At 47.5% G+C, this 19,847-nt stretch overlaps 1 protein-coding gene across 6 annotated transcripts in view; it reads left to right on the top strand.

The window, feature by feature from the left end:
• The window catches only part of LOC110486360 (dedicator of cytokinesis protein 7), a 38,413-nt gene extending 19,196 nt beyond the window's left edge, over positions 1-19,217 (top strand). For 2 of the 6 annotated variants that reach the window (XM_036941065.1, XM_036941064.1), the window contains exons 14-46: positions 1,299-1,416; positions 2,459-2,529; positions 2,636-2,774; positions 2,990-3,091; positions 3,198-3,284; positions 3,426-3,657; positions 3,913-4,077; positions 4,301-4,476; positions 5,902-6,003; positions 6,620-6,706; positions 7,201-7,296; positions 7,550-7,690; positions 7,853-7,966; positions 8,314-8,484; positions 8,628-8,767; positions 8,862-9,031; positions 9,533-9,681; positions 10,140-10,322; positions 10,750-10,876; positions 10,975-11,056; positions 11,221-11,452; positions 11,536-11,688; positions 12,056-12,315; positions 12,738-12,930; positions 13,020-13,163; positions 13,362-13,508; positions 15,323-15,448; positions 15,597-15,686; positions 15,851-16,087; positions 16,249-16,392; positions 16,509-16,615; positions 16,755-16,934; positions 17,727-19,217. In XM_036941065.1, the coding sequence (XP_036796960.1) occupies positions 1,299-1,416; positions 2,459-2,529; positions 2,636-2,774; positions 2,990-3,091; positions 3,198-3,284; positions 3,426-3,657; positions 3,913-4,077; positions 4,301-4,476; positions 5,902-6,003; positions 6,620-6,706; positions 7,201-7,296; positions 7,550-7,690; positions 7,853-7,966; positions 8,314-8,484; positions 8,628-8,767; positions 8,862-9,031; positions 9,533-9,681; positions 10,140-10,322; positions 10,750-10,876; positions 10,975-11,056; positions 11,221-11,452; positions 11,536-11,688; positions 12,056-12,315; positions 12,738-12,930; positions 13,020-13,163; positions 13,362-13,508; positions 15,323-15,448; positions 15,597-15,686; positions 15,851-16,087; positions 16,249-16,392; positions 16,509-16,615; positions 16,755-16,934; positions 17,727-17,769 (4,708 nt within the window). In that variant the 3' untranslated portion in view covers positions 17,770-19,217. The remainder of the gene's footprint in view (positions 1-1,298; positions 1,417-2,458; positions 2,530-2,635; positions 2,775-2,989; positions 3,092-3,197; positions 3,285-3,425; positions 3,658-3,912; positions 4,078-4,300; positions 4,477-5,901; positions 6,004-6,619; positions 6,707-7,200; positions 7,297-7,549; positions 7,691-7,852; positions 7,967-8,313; positions 8,485-8,627; positions 8,768-8,861; positions 9,032-9,532; positions 9,682-10,139; positions 10,323-10,749; positions 10,877-10,974; positions 11,057-11,220; positions 11,453-11,535; positions 11,689-12,055; positions 12,316-12,737; positions 12,931-13,019; positions 13,164-13,361; positions 13,509-15,322; positions 15,449-15,596; positions 15,687-15,850; positions 16,088-16,248; positions 16,393-16,508; positions 16,616-16,754; positions 16,935-17,726) is intronic. The other 4 variants (XM_036941066.1, XM_036941069.1, XM_036941068.1 and 1 more) reach the window with 2 other exon arrangements.
• The last annotated feature ends 630 nt before the right edge of the window (positions 19,218-19,847 follow it).

Raw genomic sequence — 19,847 nt, 5'->3', positions numbered from 1 at the left:
TCAACTGAGTCTCTGTTTGTCCTGGTAGATATGGACCAGGGCCTGGTTGCATAAAATATCTCAAGTTTAACTTTAAGTCAGATGCACAAAACATTTTAAAGTGAATTTCTCTCTTAAATGAAGTGAAAAGGTTAATGGTGCCCATGAGGTCCCTTAAGTGCTTCATTCAGTATGGATCTCAATGTCAACAGAACTTGTGAAGGTGAATGTTTTCCTCTGCTCTGGTTGCAAAAGGAAAACCTCAACCAGCTAGCTAGTTACTTAGCTAAACAATGGAAGGTGCACAATCAATGGCTACAAAGCCAGCTGGCTAGTTAGCTACCTACTCTGTAAGTTAGCGTGACGGTTTTAGAAATGAATAGAAACAAGTTGAGAAAAAGGTAACTAAAATAAACTTGTTTAATTATCTTCTGAATCAATTTGTTTCTCCTGTCTTGAATGTATAAGTTTTATTTTGCAATCTCCCAAAAAATAAATGCTCTTTGACAAGACCTTCGGTCAGTAATCGGGTCATCTCCATGGTAACCAGATAATGTTTCTGCCATACATGCCTTCAAACTATCCTTAAAGTACCCTTAAGTATGCCCTTACCTATGGGAAATGTTTGAGGGGCTCTATGCAGCGCAATTCAACAATTATCTTAGGTAAGGGAACATTATTCATTAAGGTACATCCTTAAGAGAAACACTTAAGATGTTTAATGCAACCGGGCACTGTATTATATTGGGCTGACCATCAGACCACAACAATATGTCACACTGCTCTGTGTTGTTTGTGAGTGTGTGGATACTAGATAAATGAACAATGTTCTTGCTAAGTAAATTACATTTTGGATTGGAATATACTGGTATGCTCTGAAGTTCTTTCACATGTTTGACTTGGACAGGAGTTGAAGGTCACTCACACCCTGCTCGGTCACACATGCTTCCTCGAAACACATGTTTTCTCTCTCCCAATCCTTCTCACTTTATAGGCCTAATTGTTAAGATTTCTTTTTTGATTTGTTATAAATCTGCAGTAAATCAGCAATGACCTAATACCACCCTCTTATTTAGGCTAGATATTCTGTTTTTGTAGTCACGTGCCGGATAGAATTGATTTGACCATACATGTTCCCTGTGGTCCGTGCGTTATTTAGGAGGGAGGATATGTTGGCAGGCAGCCGCAGCGTGTAGGCTAGCTGAGCTGAAACTAGAGTGTAATGACCCCTCTATGCCTTCCGGGTTGTATTATGGAATTCAAATTCACTGCCATTTCTTTCTTCTCTCTCATCTTGTCCTCCTCCTCTCCACTTCCAGGAACCTGCTCTATATCTACCCCCAGAGCCTGAACTTCAGCAGTCGGCAGGGCTCAGTCAGGAACATTGCTGTCAAGGTGCAGTTCATGGCAGGAGAGGATCCCAGTCTGGCCATGCCGGTGAGTGATTGGTGGACTGGTGAAGCAGGCCAATCACAAAACAGGAAACCTCTACAGATTTGTAACACAGTGGTCTCAGAACAATGGTGTCCCCCTCACAAAGAAAAACCTGATGCTGTGAAATATGATGTGCCCCACAAGAGTTGGTCACTCTACAAGAATGTCTAGTGTGTTTAACTGAGTTGGGGGTAGGTAACCCTAGTTCCTGTTTTTTGGAAACAGCCAACCTTTTTGATGGTTATAACAAACTGAAGGAGGGTTTTACTGCAGAATTAACTTCCTGTCTAAAAGCTGTGGTGTTGTTCAGTGCAGTGGATTCTTAATCCGATTGGAGCCTTTAGGACACACCCTAATCTAATCTGGGACCCTGGCAACAATGTCCTAATCCATTGAAGGAGCCCTGTGGAGACTTCTAAACAACTATTGGACATATTCCCAGTCCATAAAATGTAAAACAAACAAAAAAAATGTAATATTCAATGAATGATGTTTAGAAACCAGTTAATTATAAATGACTTCATCTGGAAGACTTCCAACTGTAATGCTAAGGAACCTTACATTTAATTTAGTATGACATGTTATTTACATAGCAGTTCTGAGAAGGATTCTGGTAAATTCCTTTATGGACATACAGAGTTACAAAACATTAGGCCATGACAGACTGACCAGGTGAAAGCTTTGATCCCTTATTGATGTCAATTGTGAAATCCACAGTGTAGATGGAGGGGAGGAGACGGGTTAAATATAGATTTTTAGGTTTATAGACAGTTGAGACACGGATTGTGTGTGTGTGTGTGTGTGTGTGTGTCACTCAGAGGGTGAATGGGCAAGACAAAATATTTAAGTGCCTTTGAACGGAGTATAGTAGCAGGTGCCAGGCACCTGTTTGAGTGTGTCAAGAACTGCAACGCTGCTGGGTTTTTCACGCTCAACAGTTTCCCTTGTGTATCAAGAATGCTCTGAGGGCAAAGGTGGTGCGGGGGGGGGGGGGGTTGTGCAAGGGCATAGATCCAATAAACACTGTCTCCTCTCATCATAATAGGTGATCTTTGGGAAATCCAGCTGTGCTGAGTTCTTCACAGAGACTTATTCACCCGTCATCTACCATGACAAGTAAGAGCCCGTTCCCTTCCACACCTTTCCTGTTACACTCATCCTCTCATTCTGTCTCTTTCCTCCTCCCCTTCCCTCTCTCACCTATCTCTCTCTCTCCCCTCAGGTCTCCAGAGTTCTATGAGGAGGTGAAGATGAAGATTCCAGCCAACCTGACGGACAACCACCACCTCCTGTTCACCTTCTACCACATCAGCTGTCAGCCCAAACAGAACACGCCCCTGGAGACCCCTGTGGGATACACCGTGAGTACGCTTCACTGGGACCCAGAGGTTTTTCCACTTACCTGACCAGGGAAAACTATGGACCCAAGTTAGGGTGCCTCCCTACCCATTACATACCTCAGTTACAAGATACTAATATTTAGGCCTTTGAAACACTAGAAGTGTCAGTGATTGGCTGTGCTGTGTCTTTTATTTATGAGTGATGTAATAATGTGCATTAAATTGTCTGTCCACAGTGGATTCCTCTGATGCAACATGGCCGCCTACGGACCGGTTCCTTCAGTCTGCCGGTCTCTGTGGAGAAACCACCACCCAGCTACTCCGTCCTCACCCCTGACGTAAGTGTGCGAGCACATGCGTGCTCAGTTCTCATGAACTCATGAGTTTGTATGCTTAGTCTGTGTGTGGCTGAGTTTTGATGTAGGTAATGTGTGTGTATTGCAGGTGCAGCTTCCAGGCATGAAGTGGGTGGATAATCACAAGCAGGTGTTCAATGTGGAGGTGACAGCTGCCTCCTCAGTTCACACTCAGGTAACTCTCTTTCTCTCGCTTTCTCTCTCTTTCTCTCTCTCACTTCTCTCCTCTCTCTCTCTTTACCTCACTCTAGTCAATGGGATTGTAAATTAAATTAATTACCCCCCCCCCCCCCCCCCATGTGACTTTGTCTCTTAGGACCCCCACCTGGATAAGTTCTTCACCCTGTGTTATGTCCTGGAGGAGTACTCGTTCCCGTTCCGTCTGAAGGACTGTATCATCAGTGAGGCCAACGTGGAGGGTGAGCTGAAGGCCAGCATGACCGGCCTGCGGGGGGCGCTACTCGACACCTGCGTCCGCTTCCTCCACCAGCTGCTCTCCAAACTCATCCTGCTCATCGTCCACCCGCCCGTAATCGCAGGACAGATCGGTGAGTGGCTCTGCCGACTTTACAGAGGGCGGCCATCTTAGATTGACTCATCCCTCATCGCCCTTTCAAGATCCTCATCTCTCCCGCAGAAACACTCCTGGTCAAATATTTCTCCCAGGTCTAGGATACATTTTTAAAATATTTTATGTCTACGCTCGATTGAGCTTGCCTTGTACAATGTAATAAATGGAACAGCCCCAAAAGTGCAAACCCATGTGTGATCTCTGCCTCTTTTTCCCCATTCCCATCTCTCAGTGAACCTGGGCCGTGCAGCGTTCGAGGCCATGTCCCTGCTGGTCAACCAGATCCATAAGAACCTGGAGGGGAACCAGGACCAGCATGGCAGGAACAACCTTCTGGCCTCCTACATCCACTACTGCTTCCACCTGCCCACTGCCGAGCCTGCCATGCCCCCTACTGGTGAGGAATGGAACAGCAGACAATGAAGATTCACTATATCTCCACACCAGCTGTAATGATGTAGTCCCAATGCTTTCAAGGAAGAGTATTTTAATCTATCCATATCTCTGATGTGCTTGGGTGTGATTCATTTAACCTTGTGGTTGGAGAATTCTCACTCAACTACTAAAATGAGCATAAGTGTGTATTTTGGCATCAGTGTCCTCCTCTTCTCCCTGACCAGGGGGTGCCACCCCGGCCTACGAGCTGCCCATCCAGTACGCCACATTGTCCAGGGCAACGGCCCGCCCCAGCACCCTGCACCTGGCCCGCTCCAAGAGCATCAGTAACTCCAACCCTGACCTGGCCAGCACCCCCACGTCACCTGACGAGGAGGTGCAGAGGATCATCGGCAGCAAGGTCAGTTCTACCTCCAATACAAATCAAATTGTATTGATTTGAGTTCTCGCATTGGCTCCTCTCCTGTAATACAGCTATGTTAGACATGGCCTTTTTCCTGTCTAGGCACTGTAAATACAACCTGTTCTGTCCTCTGTCCTGTCTAGGTACTGTAAATACAACCTGTTCTGTCCTGTCTAGGTACTGTAAATACAACCTGTTCTGTCCTGTTTAGGTACTGTAAATACAACCTGTTCTGTCCTGTCTAGGTACTGTAAATACAACCTGTTCTGTCCTGTCTATGTACTGTAAATACAACCTGTTCTGTCCTGTCTAGGTACTGTAAATAAAACCTGTTCTGTCCTGTCTAGGTACTGTAAATACAACCTGTCCTGTCCTGTCTAGGTACTGTAAATAAAACCTGTTCTGTCCTGTCTACGTACTGTAAATAAAACCTGTTCTGTCCTGTCTAGGTACTGTAAATACAACCTGTCCTGTCTAGGTACTGTAAATACAACCTGTCCTGTCTAGGTACTGTAAATACAACCTGTCCTGTCTAGGCACTGTAAATACAACCTGTCCTGTCTAGGCACTGTAAATACAACCTGTCCTGTCTAGGCACTGTAAATACAACCTGTCCTGTCTAGGTACTGTAAATACAACCTGTCCTGTCCTGTCTAGGTACTGTAAATACAACCTGTCCTGTCCTGTCTAGGTACTTTAAATACAACCTGTCCTGTCTAGGCACTGTAAATACAACCTGTCCTGTCTAGGCACTGTAAATACAACCTGTCCTGTCTAGGCACTGTAAATACAACCTGTCCTGTCTAGGTACTGTAAATACAACCTGTCCTGTCTAGGTACTGTAAATACAACCTGTCCTGTCTAGGCACTGTAAATACAACCTGTTCCGTTTCTCCTCTAGTTGGGGAAGCAAAGGCACTATGTGACAAACTCCTGAATATGTTATCTGTGTGCTTATGATAGTGTTGCTGCCTCTTCCAGTCTAAACGTAGACACTTACTCAAATTGGGGTTAAATGGCATTCTGGCTGTTTAAATGTACGCTGGCCGATGTGTTTCCTGTGAATAAACATACAATCAGACTCCCCTCGTCCTCCTGTAGTGGCACTCCAGTGTCGTATCTTGATATGCATGCCTGTGATTCCTGTCTGTCTCTGTGCCAATGGTTGGTTGATTCCACCACTGTTGTCAATTATGCAATCATGTGATGTGCCTATGTCTGTCTGGCCCTCTGTGTTCTATCCCTTGCTACCCCCCCCCCCCCCCCCCCCCCCCGTCTCTCTCTCTCTCGCTCTCTTTCTCATTTGACCCTAGTCTCCACCCCTCCTTCCCACCCTCCCTAACCTTCCTTCGCTCCCTCTCTCCCCCATGGCCTGTGGCTGCCTGTGTGTCGGTGTGGTGGCTGATGTGATATGATGTTCAGGGGATAGACCGCTCCCACTCCTGGGTAAACTCTGCTTATGCCCCCGGGGGCTCCAGAGCTGTGCTACGCCGGAACCCCAACTTCACCTGTGAGCTCAAGCAGGTGCCAACAACCCTCCTTCCCTACCTTCAACTACCTACCCCTCCACCATGGGTGCCGGTTCATTCAGTAACGAGAATTGTTCAGAACGTTGCAGAGAGAAATACAATGACTAGAGCGGACGTGGTTCCCTATTCTACACGAGCCAATGGCGTCTGTTCTACCCGATACATTTCTATCTGAACATTCTGTAGCGCTTTGGCCACCAGAACAAACCCCATGTTCACCCCGTACCCAACAAACACCCTCCTCGCTGCCCTTCCCTCCTCCACTCCTATGTGGCTGCTGCGCTGTGCGTTTGTCTACGGTCCGTTTTGTCAGCTGTCTGTCTGTCTGTCATTGGTCTGTTCCTTTTCGCCCTCCTTGGCTAAGCTCGACTCAGCCTCGTTATTCACAATTATGCTTTTCACTAGGATCACATTTCATCCTACCAACCGCATGGGACATCTGAACCTCAATTGGCACTAACGTCAGTCATATCCAAGCTAGTCAACTGAGTCCAGGAAGTCCTCTAGCCATCCATCACATTTCTTGTATTTTTCATTCATCTTTTTCCACCTTGCTGACTCCTGCTCTTTGTCTTCATCACTGTGTTTCCATCGCTCCACTACTCTGTCAGGCAAGTGATCGTGGCTGCAATCGCATGTCTGCCTTTGTGGACAGCGCCACCTTCTGTTCAGCTCCAACAAGACAGATTGCCAAGAAGGTACCGTTGTCATACACTGTCTAAAACACGATATTAACACCCTTGTCCGTCCTCATCCATGCTGTGTTTGTCAGTATGTGTAACACACACACACACACAGGTGCTTATCAGTTCATATTGTAAGTGTGTGTGTGTCTCTGTGTGTGTGTGAGAGAGTGAGATAAGTAGTTGTTTAATGCATCAGCTTTTGAATGTTGACACAGTCATCAAAGCCAGGTATGAGTAAAGTTCGTTATCGAATAAGCCTACATTATAAGACCTGTTAGTGTTCTACAATATTAGTGTTAACACTGTGTGTTTGTTAGCAGACAGACAGCCCTACCTTTTTATGAGCGATTGTATGGTACTGGTGTTAGCTCAGTATTTTCACACGTTCACATTTTTACCTGGGTATTTCAGCTAACTTTTCCTGCGTTAGCCACTGTGTTGCTAACCGTGGTGTACTGCGCTCTGCCTGGGTGTTTCTCTCTGATCCTGTTTACTAACTGGTGTAGCTGCTCCATGAGGAGCTGGCACTACAGTGGGTGGTGAGCACCAGCACAGTGAGGGAGGCAGCACTGCAACAGGCCTGGTTCTTCTTCCAGCTCATGGTGCGTATCTGAATGATGAGGATGATGACTGCTGTGTCTTGTATGTCATCGTTCATGAGATCTTGATCTTACTCACTCGTCCTCATCACACAGGCCGTTTATGGATTTCCGTAAATTAAGAAACAGTTGGTCAAATTTGTCATTCAGAGAAAAGCATGAAGGAATGTGATGTTTTACATAGCCAGTGTTCATTTGAAGAATTAGATACAATCCGTGATCCCTCTTTTCCTCCCTCCCTCTCCTCCTCTCCCAGACGAAGAGTATGTCCCACCACCTGTTCCTGTCCTCCCGGATAGACCTTCCCAGACGCCAGCGCTTCCCAGACCGCTTTGTGGATGACATCGCTGCTCTAGTGGGGGCTATCAGTGCTGATGTAGCAGGGCGATACCACAAGGTACAGTGGCCACAACCCAAGGGCCATTAGAACGTAATTGCAGAGCGTAGGAGTCACGTTTCCCTTTTTTAGGGAATACAAAGTATAACTTCTGTCCTTTTAGCCCTTCCCATATTCTCTAATGATGGACTTTCTCTCCCTCCTTCCCTGTCTCTCTCTCAGGATGTGGAGCTTGTGGAGAGGTTGAACAGCAGTCTGGCCTTCTTCCTGAATGACCTGCTGTCTCTCATGGACCGTGGCTTTGTCTTCAACCTCATCCGCTCCTACTACAAACAGGTACACACACACACACACACACACACACACACACACACACACACACACACATACACACACACACAGGTCCTGTTATCTGCTCCAACGATAAACACAGACACCCACTCACCCACTCTCAGACAGTGAGTGTCTGGTTCTACTACAAACAGGCACGTACGAACATGAATACAGAAAGTGTCACTATTCTGCCATAATACAAGGCAGTATTTACACCCACTGTCAGTCATCACAAATGACAAACACACATGACATCATTTGCTTTTACTGCAACCCGTCCCTGAATACGTTGTCTTACACATTCCTGAACCATATGTCTCTCTGTGTGTGTCTGTGTCTGTGTGTGTCAGATTGCCAACAAGTTCCACACAGCCCAGAACCCCAGCTCTCTGACTGCTCTGAGAATGGACTTCACCCGCATTGTGTGCAGCCATGAGCACTACGTCACCCTCAACCTACCATGCTCCACCCTCAGCCCCCCCGCTTCGCCCTCCCCCTCCACCTCCTCCACCACCTCCCAGGTAGCTCCATTCATTACTAGGCAACACAGTGATCTTGACCAAGGGCCAACTTTGTCATCTGCGGACATCTGTAGTAATACTCTTGCTAGAAAGTCCTTCCTCTCCCTCCTCTCACCATCCATCCATCTCCCTCCCTCTCTCAGGGTTCAGCGTTCTCCAGTATGCACCAGGACCAGGGTGTGGCCAGTATGTTTGAGCTCTCCGTCCCCTTCAGACAGCAACACTTCCTGTCTGGCCTGCTGCTGACTGAACTATCCCTCATCCTGGAGCCTGATGGGGAGGGGTGAGGAGGCTTCACACACACAAGCTCTCACACACACACACACACACACACAACTAGACGCACACGGCACGTACTGACTCATTGTCTCCCCCAGGGTGTTTTTCCTGCATAAGAAGGCCATCAGTGCAGTCCACTCTCTGATGTGCAGTCATGATGCGGACCCTCGCTACACGGACCCCCAGGTGCGAACCCACATCGCCCAGCTCTACCTGCCCCTCATACCCATCGTCATGGACACCCTGCCCCAGCTCCATGACTTCACAGGTGAGAAGGACACTCTGTAGGTCAGGGGTCGGCAGCAGGCTGACCACGTGCCAAAAATGTCCAGTAAGTTTTTGGGGTATTGTAAAAAAATTAAAAATGTAATTTAAAAAAGACTGTCCAATCACCAGGAATGAATTTAGGAAGTCTGTTCCCAAGTATTCCCACAAATAAAAAAGAGATATGTCTCAATATAATCAAGGTATGAAATTATTGTTATTCTCAAATACAATCTTTTTTTGGGCTTAGTTGTGGTCAATTTGCAGTGTATAAATTATTATAATTATGTTATGGCCCCCCCAACCATCCGCTCCGACAAAAATCGTCCCGCGGCCTAATCTAGTTGCCTACCCCTGCTGTAGGTTAACCAGCATCATCTTCCTCTTCTCTGACCATGTGGCGTTGTGTTTAAACCCTGATTGGAGGTGGGAGATTGCATGCTAGTTAGTTACTCTCGCTTAGGTTGATAGAATCAGCAGTATGTTTTGTTCCTGTGTTTGTCAGACACTTCTCCCGCCCGGGGCCGCCACGCCCCCGCTATGCAAGACGACGGGGACCCAGACAACGGAACCATCAGTCAGTCTGTCGCCATGGCAATCGCTGGATCCCCGCTGCCGCATGCCAAAGCCCCCAACTTCACCATGCCCACGGTGGTGAGTAATGAGAAACCATCAGCCCCCCTCTGCTGTGTGGAGCTTACTGCCTCAGGCTTTCATATCTCAGGCATTTTTAGTAACTCCAGTAACCCTGGTAACGATTGAACTTATTTTCCCCCTCCCCTGTTATTGAGATCCTTTGTAGTAAACTTCCACACTAAGGTACAGTACCAGCATGGGGCAAATCCACAACACCAGAGGGGGTACAGCATGCCTTCTAATGACAGCCTCCATATTGAACTACCCCTCACTACCTGTAGATGGCTCACTGCTCATGAGCTCCTCTGACACTCTTTCTCATCCACATAGTTTGCAAAGTGACTTAGTTTGCAAAGTGACTTAGTTTGCAAAGTGACGTTGTTTGCAAAGTGACGTTGTTTGCAAAGTGACGTTGTTTGCAAAGTGACATCAGGGAAAACTCCTAGCCCTAATGTGGGTGTTCATCTCCCTCCCAGGCTGGTCGTCAGTGCAGCTCTCTGTCGGCAGAGTGCAGTAGGACTCTGCTGGTGTCTTTCCTGTGGGTCCTGAAGAACGCAGATGCTGCGCTGCTGGAGAGCTGGGTGTCAGACCTCTCTGTGCTGCAGATCAACAGGCTGCTAGACCTGCTGCACCTCTCGGTGTCCTGCTTCGAGTACAAGGTAGGCACCACTTCTGTCCCCCCTCGCTGATCAGACCTGCTGCACCTCTCGGTGTCCTGCTTCGAGTACAAGGTAGGCACCACTTCTGTCCCCCCTCACTGATCAGACCTGCTGCACCTCTCGGTGTCCTGCTTCGAGTACAAGGTAGGCACCACTTCTGTCCCCCCTCGCTGATCAGACCTGCTGCACCTCTCGGTGTCCTGCTTCGAGTACAAGGTAGGCACCACTTCTGTCCCCCCTCGCTGATCAGACCTGCTGCACCTCTCGGTGTCCTGCTTCGAGTACAAGGTAGGCACCACTTCTGTCCCCCCTCACTGATCAGACCGCTGCACCTCTCGTCCTTCACCTGTTACCCCTGTTGGACTCTGACCTGAATACCTCCTATTATAGCCGTTCTGACCGTTCCATCTCTGATTGGTTGTCCCAGGGGAAGAAGGCTCTGGAGCGTATCAACAGCCTGACGTTTAAGAAGTCTCAGGACATGAAGGCTCGTCTAGAGGAGGCCATTCTGGGAACCATCGGAGCCCGACAGGAGATGGTCCGTCGCTGCAGAGGTACCAGCACCGGATGGGCCATCATAGTTTGAGATTTTTCTACATGCAATGTCCCTTTGCAGTTGTTACAAGTGTCCTTATGCTTTGTTTTTGTTCAGAGCGGAGTCCATATGGCAATGAGAATGTCAGATGGCGGAAGAACGTCACTCACTGGAGACAGAACACCGACCGAGTCGACAAGTAGGTCCCCGCCATATGCACAGATTAATGCAGAGGTAGACCAATGAATCGATAGAACTTGTCATCAACGGTCTGTGTTCAGTATTTGTGTAGGCACGTTGTATAGCGAAGTTTGTACGGATTTGTGTGTGTCTGAGGGATTGTAAAACCCTGTTTCGTTGCAGAACTAAGACGGAGACGGAGCAGGAGTCCGTGGTGGATGGAAACCTGGCCACTGAAGCCTCTCTGGTCGTCCTGGACACGCTGGAGATCATAGTGAAGACGGTGTTGGCGTCGGAGCTGAAGGAGAGTGTTTTGGGCGGGGTGTTGAGAGTCCTCCTCCACAGCATGGCAGGGAGTCAGAGTGCCCTCTTCCTGCAGCACTGCTTCACTACACAGAGGGGACTGGTCTTCAAGGTGTGTGTGTTTGCGCCCGTATGTTAGTTACACACACACAAGTATTTGTGTGTGTGTGTGTGGATTAAGTGTTGTGTGTGTAGTTCCCAGAGATGCTGTTTGAGGAGGACACAGAGCTGTGTGCTGACCTGTGTCTGCGTCTGCTCCGCCACTGCAGCAGCAGTGTGGGCTCTGTCCGGAGTCAAGCCTCCGCCTCCCTCTACCTGCTGATGAGGCAGAACTTTGAGATCGGCAACGTGAGTCTCACTCATACAGAAGAAGCGTGTCATAGCCTGGAAAGACAAAACTGCATTCACACTCCGTTTAACTGTTATGAAGTGAAACAATAAATGAAAGGAAGCGTGAATTCAGTATGGATTTCCAGGCAAAGATCTTCCCACAATAATACAAATCAAATCCTGTATATTTGTCCTGTGCACAGGATACAGGTGGTGTATGCGTTATAATGAAATGCTTACTTGCAGGTTCACCTGTCAACAATGCAATAAGAATAGAAGTAAAGATGGTTCCAGTTCAGTCTCAACACCATCAACTGACATGTTGTGGAATTCTGTATTGGTCACATCCCTTCTGGAGTATTGACTCATCCTCTCTCTGGTGTAGAACTTTGCCCGGGTGAAGATGCAGGTCACCATGTCCCTGTCCTCCCTGGTGGGGACATCTCAGAACTTCAATGAGGAGCACCTCCGACGTTCCCTAAAAACCATCCTGACCTACGCAGAGGAGGACCTGGAGCTACGGGACTCCCCGTTCCCAGAACAGGTCCAGGATCTGGTCTTCAATCTGCACATGATTCTGACTGACACAGTCAAGATGAAGGAGCACCAGCAGGACCCTGAGATGCTCATTGATCTCATGTACAGGTATTACACATTCAACAGCTGTCTCATCGGCACAACCATTTTCTCTCAAACACATTCACATCCACAAACTCAGTAAAGAGAAGTCCAAGGGGAAAGGGGGATACCAAGTCAGTACAACTGAATGCCTTCAACTGAAATGTGTCTTCTGCATGTAACCCAACCCCTCTGAATCAGAGAAGTGCGGGGGGGGCTGCCATAATCGACATCCACGTCTTCAGCGCCCGGGTAACAGTGGGTTAACTGCCTTGCTCAGGGGCAGAACGACAGATTTTTACCTTGTCAGCTCGGGGATTCGATCCAGCAACCTTTCGGGTTACTGGCCCAACGCTCTAACCACTAGGCTTCCTGCTGCCCCGGCTTGGATTGCATTAGCTATTTACCGCCCTGATTTTCAGTCTTTCTCCCCCACCCCCCACCCTCAGGATCGCTAAGGGCTACCAGAACTCCCCTGACCTGCGCCTGACGTGGCTGCAGAACATGGCGGGGAAGCACTCGGAGAGAGGGAACCACGCGGAGGCAGCCCACTGCCTGGTGCACAGCGCCGCCCTGGTGGCAGAGTACCTCAACATGCTGGAGGACTGCCGCTACCTGCCCATTGGCTGTGTCACCTTCCAGGTCAGGAGTGTGTGTGTTTTCCTGTCCATTTATAGTATACCTCAAAACCTTAGTCTTTTCCTGACTGTTATGTCCCTTACCTGCTGTAGCACATCTCGTCTAACGTTCTGGAGGAGTCAGCGGTGTCTGATGACATCCTGTCCCCGGAGGAGGAGGGTATCTGTGCGGGGAAGTACTTCAGCGAGGTGGGGCTGGTGGGGCTGCTGGAGCAAGCTGCAACCTCCTTCCACATGGTATTACTCAGATCTTCTTTACATTGAGATGTCCTTAAATACGTGATAAATAACTTTTGAATCTCTCTTTGAGCCACCTAGTAAATAGTCAGAGCTGTATGTTCACATAGAGAAAGCCAGGTTTTTGTAATGTATATATGAATTGTAGGTAGACTTCTCACTGTCCTCTCACTGTTTCATACTGTATCTCCCCTGCAGGCTTCCATGTACGAGGCCATCAACGAGGTGTATAAGATCCTACTCCCGGTCCACGAGGCCAACAGAGACTTCAAGAAGCTGGCTACTGTCCATGGAAAGTTGCAGGACGCCTTTAACAAAATCTACAACCAGAGTTCTGGATGGGAGGTAAAGTAAATGAAATATGCTGTTTGTTTGCGTAACTTAACGGATATTAAGTTTATTTAAGCAATAAGGCACGCTGCGGTATGGTATATGGTCAATATACCACGGCAAAGGGCTGTTCTTATGCGCGACGCAAAGCGGAGTGCCTGGATACAGCCCTTAGCCGTGGTATATTGGCCATATACCACAAACTCCGAGGTGCCTTATTGCTATTATAATCTGGTTACCAATGTAATTAAAGCAGCAAAAATGCATGTTTTGTCATACCCATGGTATTGGGTCTGATATACCACAGCTGTCAGCCAATCAGCATTCAGGGCTCAAACCACCCAGTTTATAATTGCATTTAAACAATAATATTTGATTTCTCTTCCCTGTGGTTTCCCTGCCTTTCCTGTCTTTTCTGGATGATGTTTCCTAACTGGTGAGTGAAATGTAATAAAACTCTCCCCAACATTTTGTCAAACCACAGTATTGCATTCACACTTTCACACACTTAACCAATACATAGTTGTGTAAAACAGTTGCACAAGATTGACTGGCTCCAACTCTCTGGGGCGTATTTACTGGTTGCTGTGGTAGCATATGTTTTCAATGTTTTAACTGGGGCTCTAAATTAAAAAATGTATTTGGTAGCACTGATGTTCCCGGGGAAGGGTACCAAAAAAGTTCTGCAACATTGAAGGTCCAAAAGAACACAGTGGCTCCATCATTCTTAAGTGGAAGAAGTTTGGAACCACCAAGACTCTTCCTATAGCTGGCCACCCGGCCAAACTGAGCAATTGGGGGAGAAGGACTTTGGTCAGGGAGGTGACCAAGAATCCGAGGGTCACTCTAACAGAGCTCCAGAGTTCCTCTGTGGAGATGGGAGAACCTTCCAGAAGGACAGCCATCTCTGCAACATGCCACTTTATTGAAGAGTGGCCAGATGGAAGCCACTCTTCAGTAAAAGCCACATGACAGCCTGCTTGGAGTTTGTAGAAAGGCACCTAAAGACTCTCAGACCATCAGAAACAAGATTATCTGGTCTGATGAAGCCAAGATTGAACTCTTTGGCCTGAATGCCAAGCATCACGTTTGGAGGAAACCTGGCACCATTCCTACAGTGAATCATGGTGGTGGCAGTATCACGCCGTGGGGATGTTTTTCAGCTGCTGGGATTGGGAGACTAGTCATGATCGAGGCAAAGATGAAAGAAGCAAAGTACAGAGAGCTCCTTGATGAAAACATGCTCCAGAGCGCTCAGGACCTCAGAATGGGGTGAAGGTTCACTTTCCAACAGGACAACGACCCTAAGCACACAGCCAAGACAACGCAGGAGTGGCTTCGGGACAAGTCTCTGAATGTCCTTGAGTGGCCCAGCCAGAGCCCGGACTTGAACCCAATCGAACATCTCTGGACAGACATGGAAATAACTGTGCAGCGATGCTCCCCATCCAACCTGACAGAGCTTGGGAGGATCTGCAGAGAAGAATGGGAGAAACTCCCCTAATACAGCTGTGTCTATCTTGTAACGTCATACCCAAGAAGTCTCATTATGTGGTATTGTATGTAGATTTGAGGGGGGAAATCTATTTCATCCATTTTAGAATAACGCTGTAATGTAACAAAATGTGGAAAAGGTTAAGGGGTCTGAATACTTTACGAAGGCACCCCCAAATTAAAACTTCAAGTCGCACAGCAAAATATGTTGTCGCATATGGAGCCCTGGTTGTAACATGTCGATTTAGGACTCTGAAAGTAATCTCTGTATTCTGTTTAACTATTCTTCCCCCTCCCCCCTCTCTGTCTTTCATGCCCATCTCTATAGTGTGTAGAGGATGTTTGGGACCTACTTCCGGGTGGGCTTCTACGGCTGTCGCTTTGGGGACCTGGATGAGCAGGAGTTTGTGTACAAGGAGCCCTCTATCACCAAGCTGGCTGAGATCTCCTACAGACTAGAGGTACGGTCTGAGGAGAATGACGAGGAGGACAAGAAAATAATCATTTATACTACACCCAAACACGTCAGTGATCATTTCTGTAACTCACTGGATCATGTGTTTATAAGCTGATACCAGTCTTTTGAATGTCTCTCTACGTCTTGTTCAGGAGTTCTATGCTGAGCGGTTTGGAGATGATGTGGTGGAGATTATCAAGGACTCCAACCATGTGGACAAGAACAAGCTGGACCCCAATAAGGTATAAGGCCCAAAGTCTCAGAAAGAGAAACGACTGAAGGTTTGGGTTGCGGTTTTCACATGGGGACGTGAGGAATGACCCCGTGGTACTGATCTATGTGTTGTATATCTGCGTGGCTCTCAGGCCTACCTCCAGTGCTAATATATGTGTTGTGTGTCTGTCAGGCCTACCTCCAGATCACCTACGTGGAGCCCTTCTTCGACACGTACGAGCTGAAGGAGAGGATCACCTACTTCGACAAGAACTACAACCTGCGCACCTTCATGTACTGCACCCCCTTCACCTTGGATGGGCGCGCCCACGGGGACCTGCACGAGCAGTACAAACGCAAGTCCATCCTCACCACGTCCCACGCTTTCCCCTACATCAAGACACGCGTCAACGTCATCCACAAAGAGGAGGTGGGTCACTGTGTACATGTATGACTAGTGTGAAACATGGTGAGCACTGTTAGCAGTGTTTTTCCAGGTGCTCATAGAGCTTTACAGTACATAACAGTAGCTTAATCCACTAGCAGTGAGGCAGTGCTCATGATCATATCGCTGTCCCCTCTTCTCTCCAGATCATCCTGGTTCCCATGGAGGTGGCTATAGAGGACATGCAGAAGAAGACCCAGGAGCTGGCCTTCGCTACCCACCAGGAGCCTGCCGACGCCAAGATGCTACAGATGGTGCTGCAGGGCTCTGTGGGCACTACTGTCAACCAGGTACTGTGTGTGTTGTGTAATATCCCTTTGTGTGTTTGACATGTTGGAGTGTGTATGTAACCCTCTCTCTCTCTCTCTCTCGCTCTTTCGCTCCCTCTCTTGTCTCTCGTGTGCAGGGCCCTCTGGAGGTTGCCCAGGTCTTTCTCTCTGACATTCCTGATGACCCCAAGCTGTACCGTCATCACAACAAACTACGCCTCTGCTTTAAAGACTTCACTAAGAGGTGATGACACCTTACAAAGCCTGTACATGGACTAGAAAGTCTGACACACACACACACACACACACACACACGCACACGGTTCAATAACCCAGTGAACAGACTTTGAGTCCTTGTGTGTGTGTTCCTTCCTCTCCTGCAGGTGTGAGGATGCCCTGAGGAAGAACAAGACTCTGATTGGTCCAGACCAGAAAGAGTACCACAAGGAAATGGAGAGGAACTACAATAAGCTGAAAGAGTCTCTGGGACCTCTCATCACCCGCAAGATCCCCCAGCTCTACAGGACACTGCCGGCTGCAGGGCTTCAGTCTGCTACACAAAGGTTACAAATCAAATCAAAGAATCAAAGAATGGAATTAAGAAAATGTAAATATTAGGATGAGCAATGTCTGAGTGGCATTGACTAAATACAGTAGAATACAGTATATACATATAAGATGAGTAAAACAGTAAGTAAACATTATTAAAGTGACCAGTGATTCCATGTCTATGTACAAGAAACTGGATTCACACACTTATGAATATGCATGGACACACACACTCATAATACACAGACACCGCGCACGCACGCACACACACACACACACAACATGAGTGCATCCAGCTCTACAGAGCACTGACATCTACAGCCTACACAATAGTAACTGGACACCGTCTAACACACACACAGATGCAAACACACACGCTGTGAGCTAATCCATTTGAACACCCCACTGCCAGCCTCTGCTTTGAAAAACACAGTAGTAACTCGACACTTCACATACGCGTAGTCACACAAACATGCATCACGCCCCACTGAGTACCATTAGTAGGACCCCTTCATCCGCACACAATGCAGCTGCTGCTTCAATCATCTCAGCAGATCTGTTTTGGAAAGCGTCTGGCACATTGTTGGTTGGTTTCTGACTGGGTGTTTTTGGAGCCAGCTGCGTGTCTTATGTGAGGGCTAGAGGATTTCTAATCACAGCCAGATACAGCACAGACACACCTGCCAGAACACAAAATCACATACACCAAACCAGCAATGAAGAGGCTCCTTCATCCACACATTGCAAAACCCTCATCCAGATAGCAGCATTTTAATCTGTCTTTTCATCTTTTTATGTCTTCACAGAAATTCCTTCAGTAGGTCCAGTCTCCGCCGGGGGGACTGTTGAAGCACAGCAGACCTCGTCAACAGAGAGGAAACCGAGAGGAAACCGAGAGCTTGAGACATACTCTTGATTTCAGCTGGTCTGCCTGTCTCCCCCACCCCTCCACACACCAACAGTCTTTCCTCAACACTCACACCATCCTCCATCTCCCTAGCTTGTTATTCCAACCCCCCCCAGTGTCAGGCCATACCACCTCTCTCCCGCCTCACTCACTCGTTTCTTGTCTTCCTCTCCTGCTCTGCTCTACCTCCCCCCATTCTCTCTCTCTCACACTCCCATAAGAAAAGCTCCCTCTGTTTATACTGGAAGTTTATCTGCACTGTAAACATAGTCGTTTGGACCATCTCTCTTTGTCCTGGGCATTTACAGGGACCAGCTTTCAGGAGGAGTCTCTCTGCATTGAGGAGGACCCAGAATGATGCCTCTCCCTCTCTGTTCATCTGCGCTCAGTTTAAATGTAGCTTTTCCTGAACTGGAGAATCCAAAACAGCTCCTAGGCGCTTCCCTAATTGTGTGTTTGTTTTGGGCAACGTTTGAATGTGTGCGCTTGGAAGTTTGTGTTTGAGTGTGTGTCTTGCCCCGACTGCACAGGATATAGGCTTCTTTCCATTTGCTTGTGTGTGTGTCATGTTTGCTGTGGACGGGCCTGGGTGGTTACACTGTGTGGTCTAGCAGGCCTGTTTCGTGGCCTTAGTGAATTTGTGTGTGATTATTTTTTTGGTGGGGGACCAGTTGCTGCCAGACGTAGTCATTAAATGTTCCCAGGGACGTCGTTCTGTAACCAACGATCCTCATACCAAATAACTGACATTCTTTCACTACTGACTTCTCCCTTTCATACACCCTGTATCAGGACAGGAATTCATTATGAAGAGGTATGACATTTTGATCATTAGAGGCCCGCCTGCTCTAGATCAACATACAATGGACACATTGTAGGTTGGAGAGATGTGGCTTTGGGAACAGAAGGGCGCCTTACAAATGGACTCTGGTGACACTGTGAAATGTTATTTTTTTACTGCACTGACCAAAAACACTGTCGCATCACTGATGTTCACATGGTGAGCACTGCTAGACTGGCAGTGACATTTCCTCTCTCGCTCTCTCGCGCTCGCGCTCTCTCTCTCTCTGTGTGTGTGTGTTGACAAACACTCCACATGTTCTGGAATGAATCTTCAACCCTGTGGTTGGTGGAAACGTATAATGTAGGTCTTTTTAACTACTGTATTGGACTGCGTCTCCTTTATTGTATTGCACTATACTGTATTCACACTGCCGCACCTACGTACCAACGTCTGTAACTACTGTATTTCCTCTGTTTATTGTATTTTCACGAGGCTTGTCTAAAACTGCATTTTTTTTACCAGTCAGGAAAATAACAACTTTTTTTATTTATTCACGTTTCTTTTTTTTTTTGTACTGCTTTCTATTAAAATGTTCTCTCAATCTTAGTCTGCTTTTATCAGTGCTGATTAATATACAATGTGTTGGGAAAGTATTCAGACCCCTTGACTTTTTCCACCATTTGTTACGCTACAGCCTTATTCTAAAAGAGATCAAATTGTTTTTTCCCTTTTCAACCTACACACAATACCTCATAATGTCAAAGAAAACCTCACCCCAGTCTGAGGTCCTGAGTGCGCTGAAGCAGGTTTTCATCAAGGATCTCTCTATACTTTGCTCCATTCATCTTTCCCTCGATCCTGACTAGTCTCCCAGTCCCTGCCGCTGAAAAACATCCCCATAGCATGATGCTGCCACCACCATGCTTCACCGTAGGGATGGTGCCAGGTTTCCTCCAGATGTGGCACTTGATATTCAGGCTAAAGAGTAAAATATAAAGAGTTTCATCAAACCAGAGCATCTTGTTTCTCATGGTCTGAGAGTCTTTAGGTGCCTTTTGGCAAACTCCAAGCGGGCTGTCGTGTGCCTTTTACTGAGGAGTGGATTCCGTCTGGCCATTCTACCACAGGCCTGATTAGTGGAGTGCTGCAGAGATGGTTCCTTCTGGAAGGTTCCCCCATCTCCACAGAGGAACTCTAGAGCTCTGTTAGAGTGACCATCGGGTTCTTGGTCACCTT

This window comes from Oncorhynchus mykiss, chromosome 13, assembly GCF_013265735.2.
Source record: "Oncorhynchus mykiss isolate Arlee chromosome 13, USDA_OmykA_1.1, whole genome shotgun sequence".
NCBI classification, from domain to species: Eukaryota; Metazoa; Chordata; class Actinopteri; order Salmoniformes; family Salmonidae; genus Oncorhynchus; species Oncorhynchus mykiss.
This window is presented reverse-complemented; position numbering and strand designations above follow the sequence as displayed.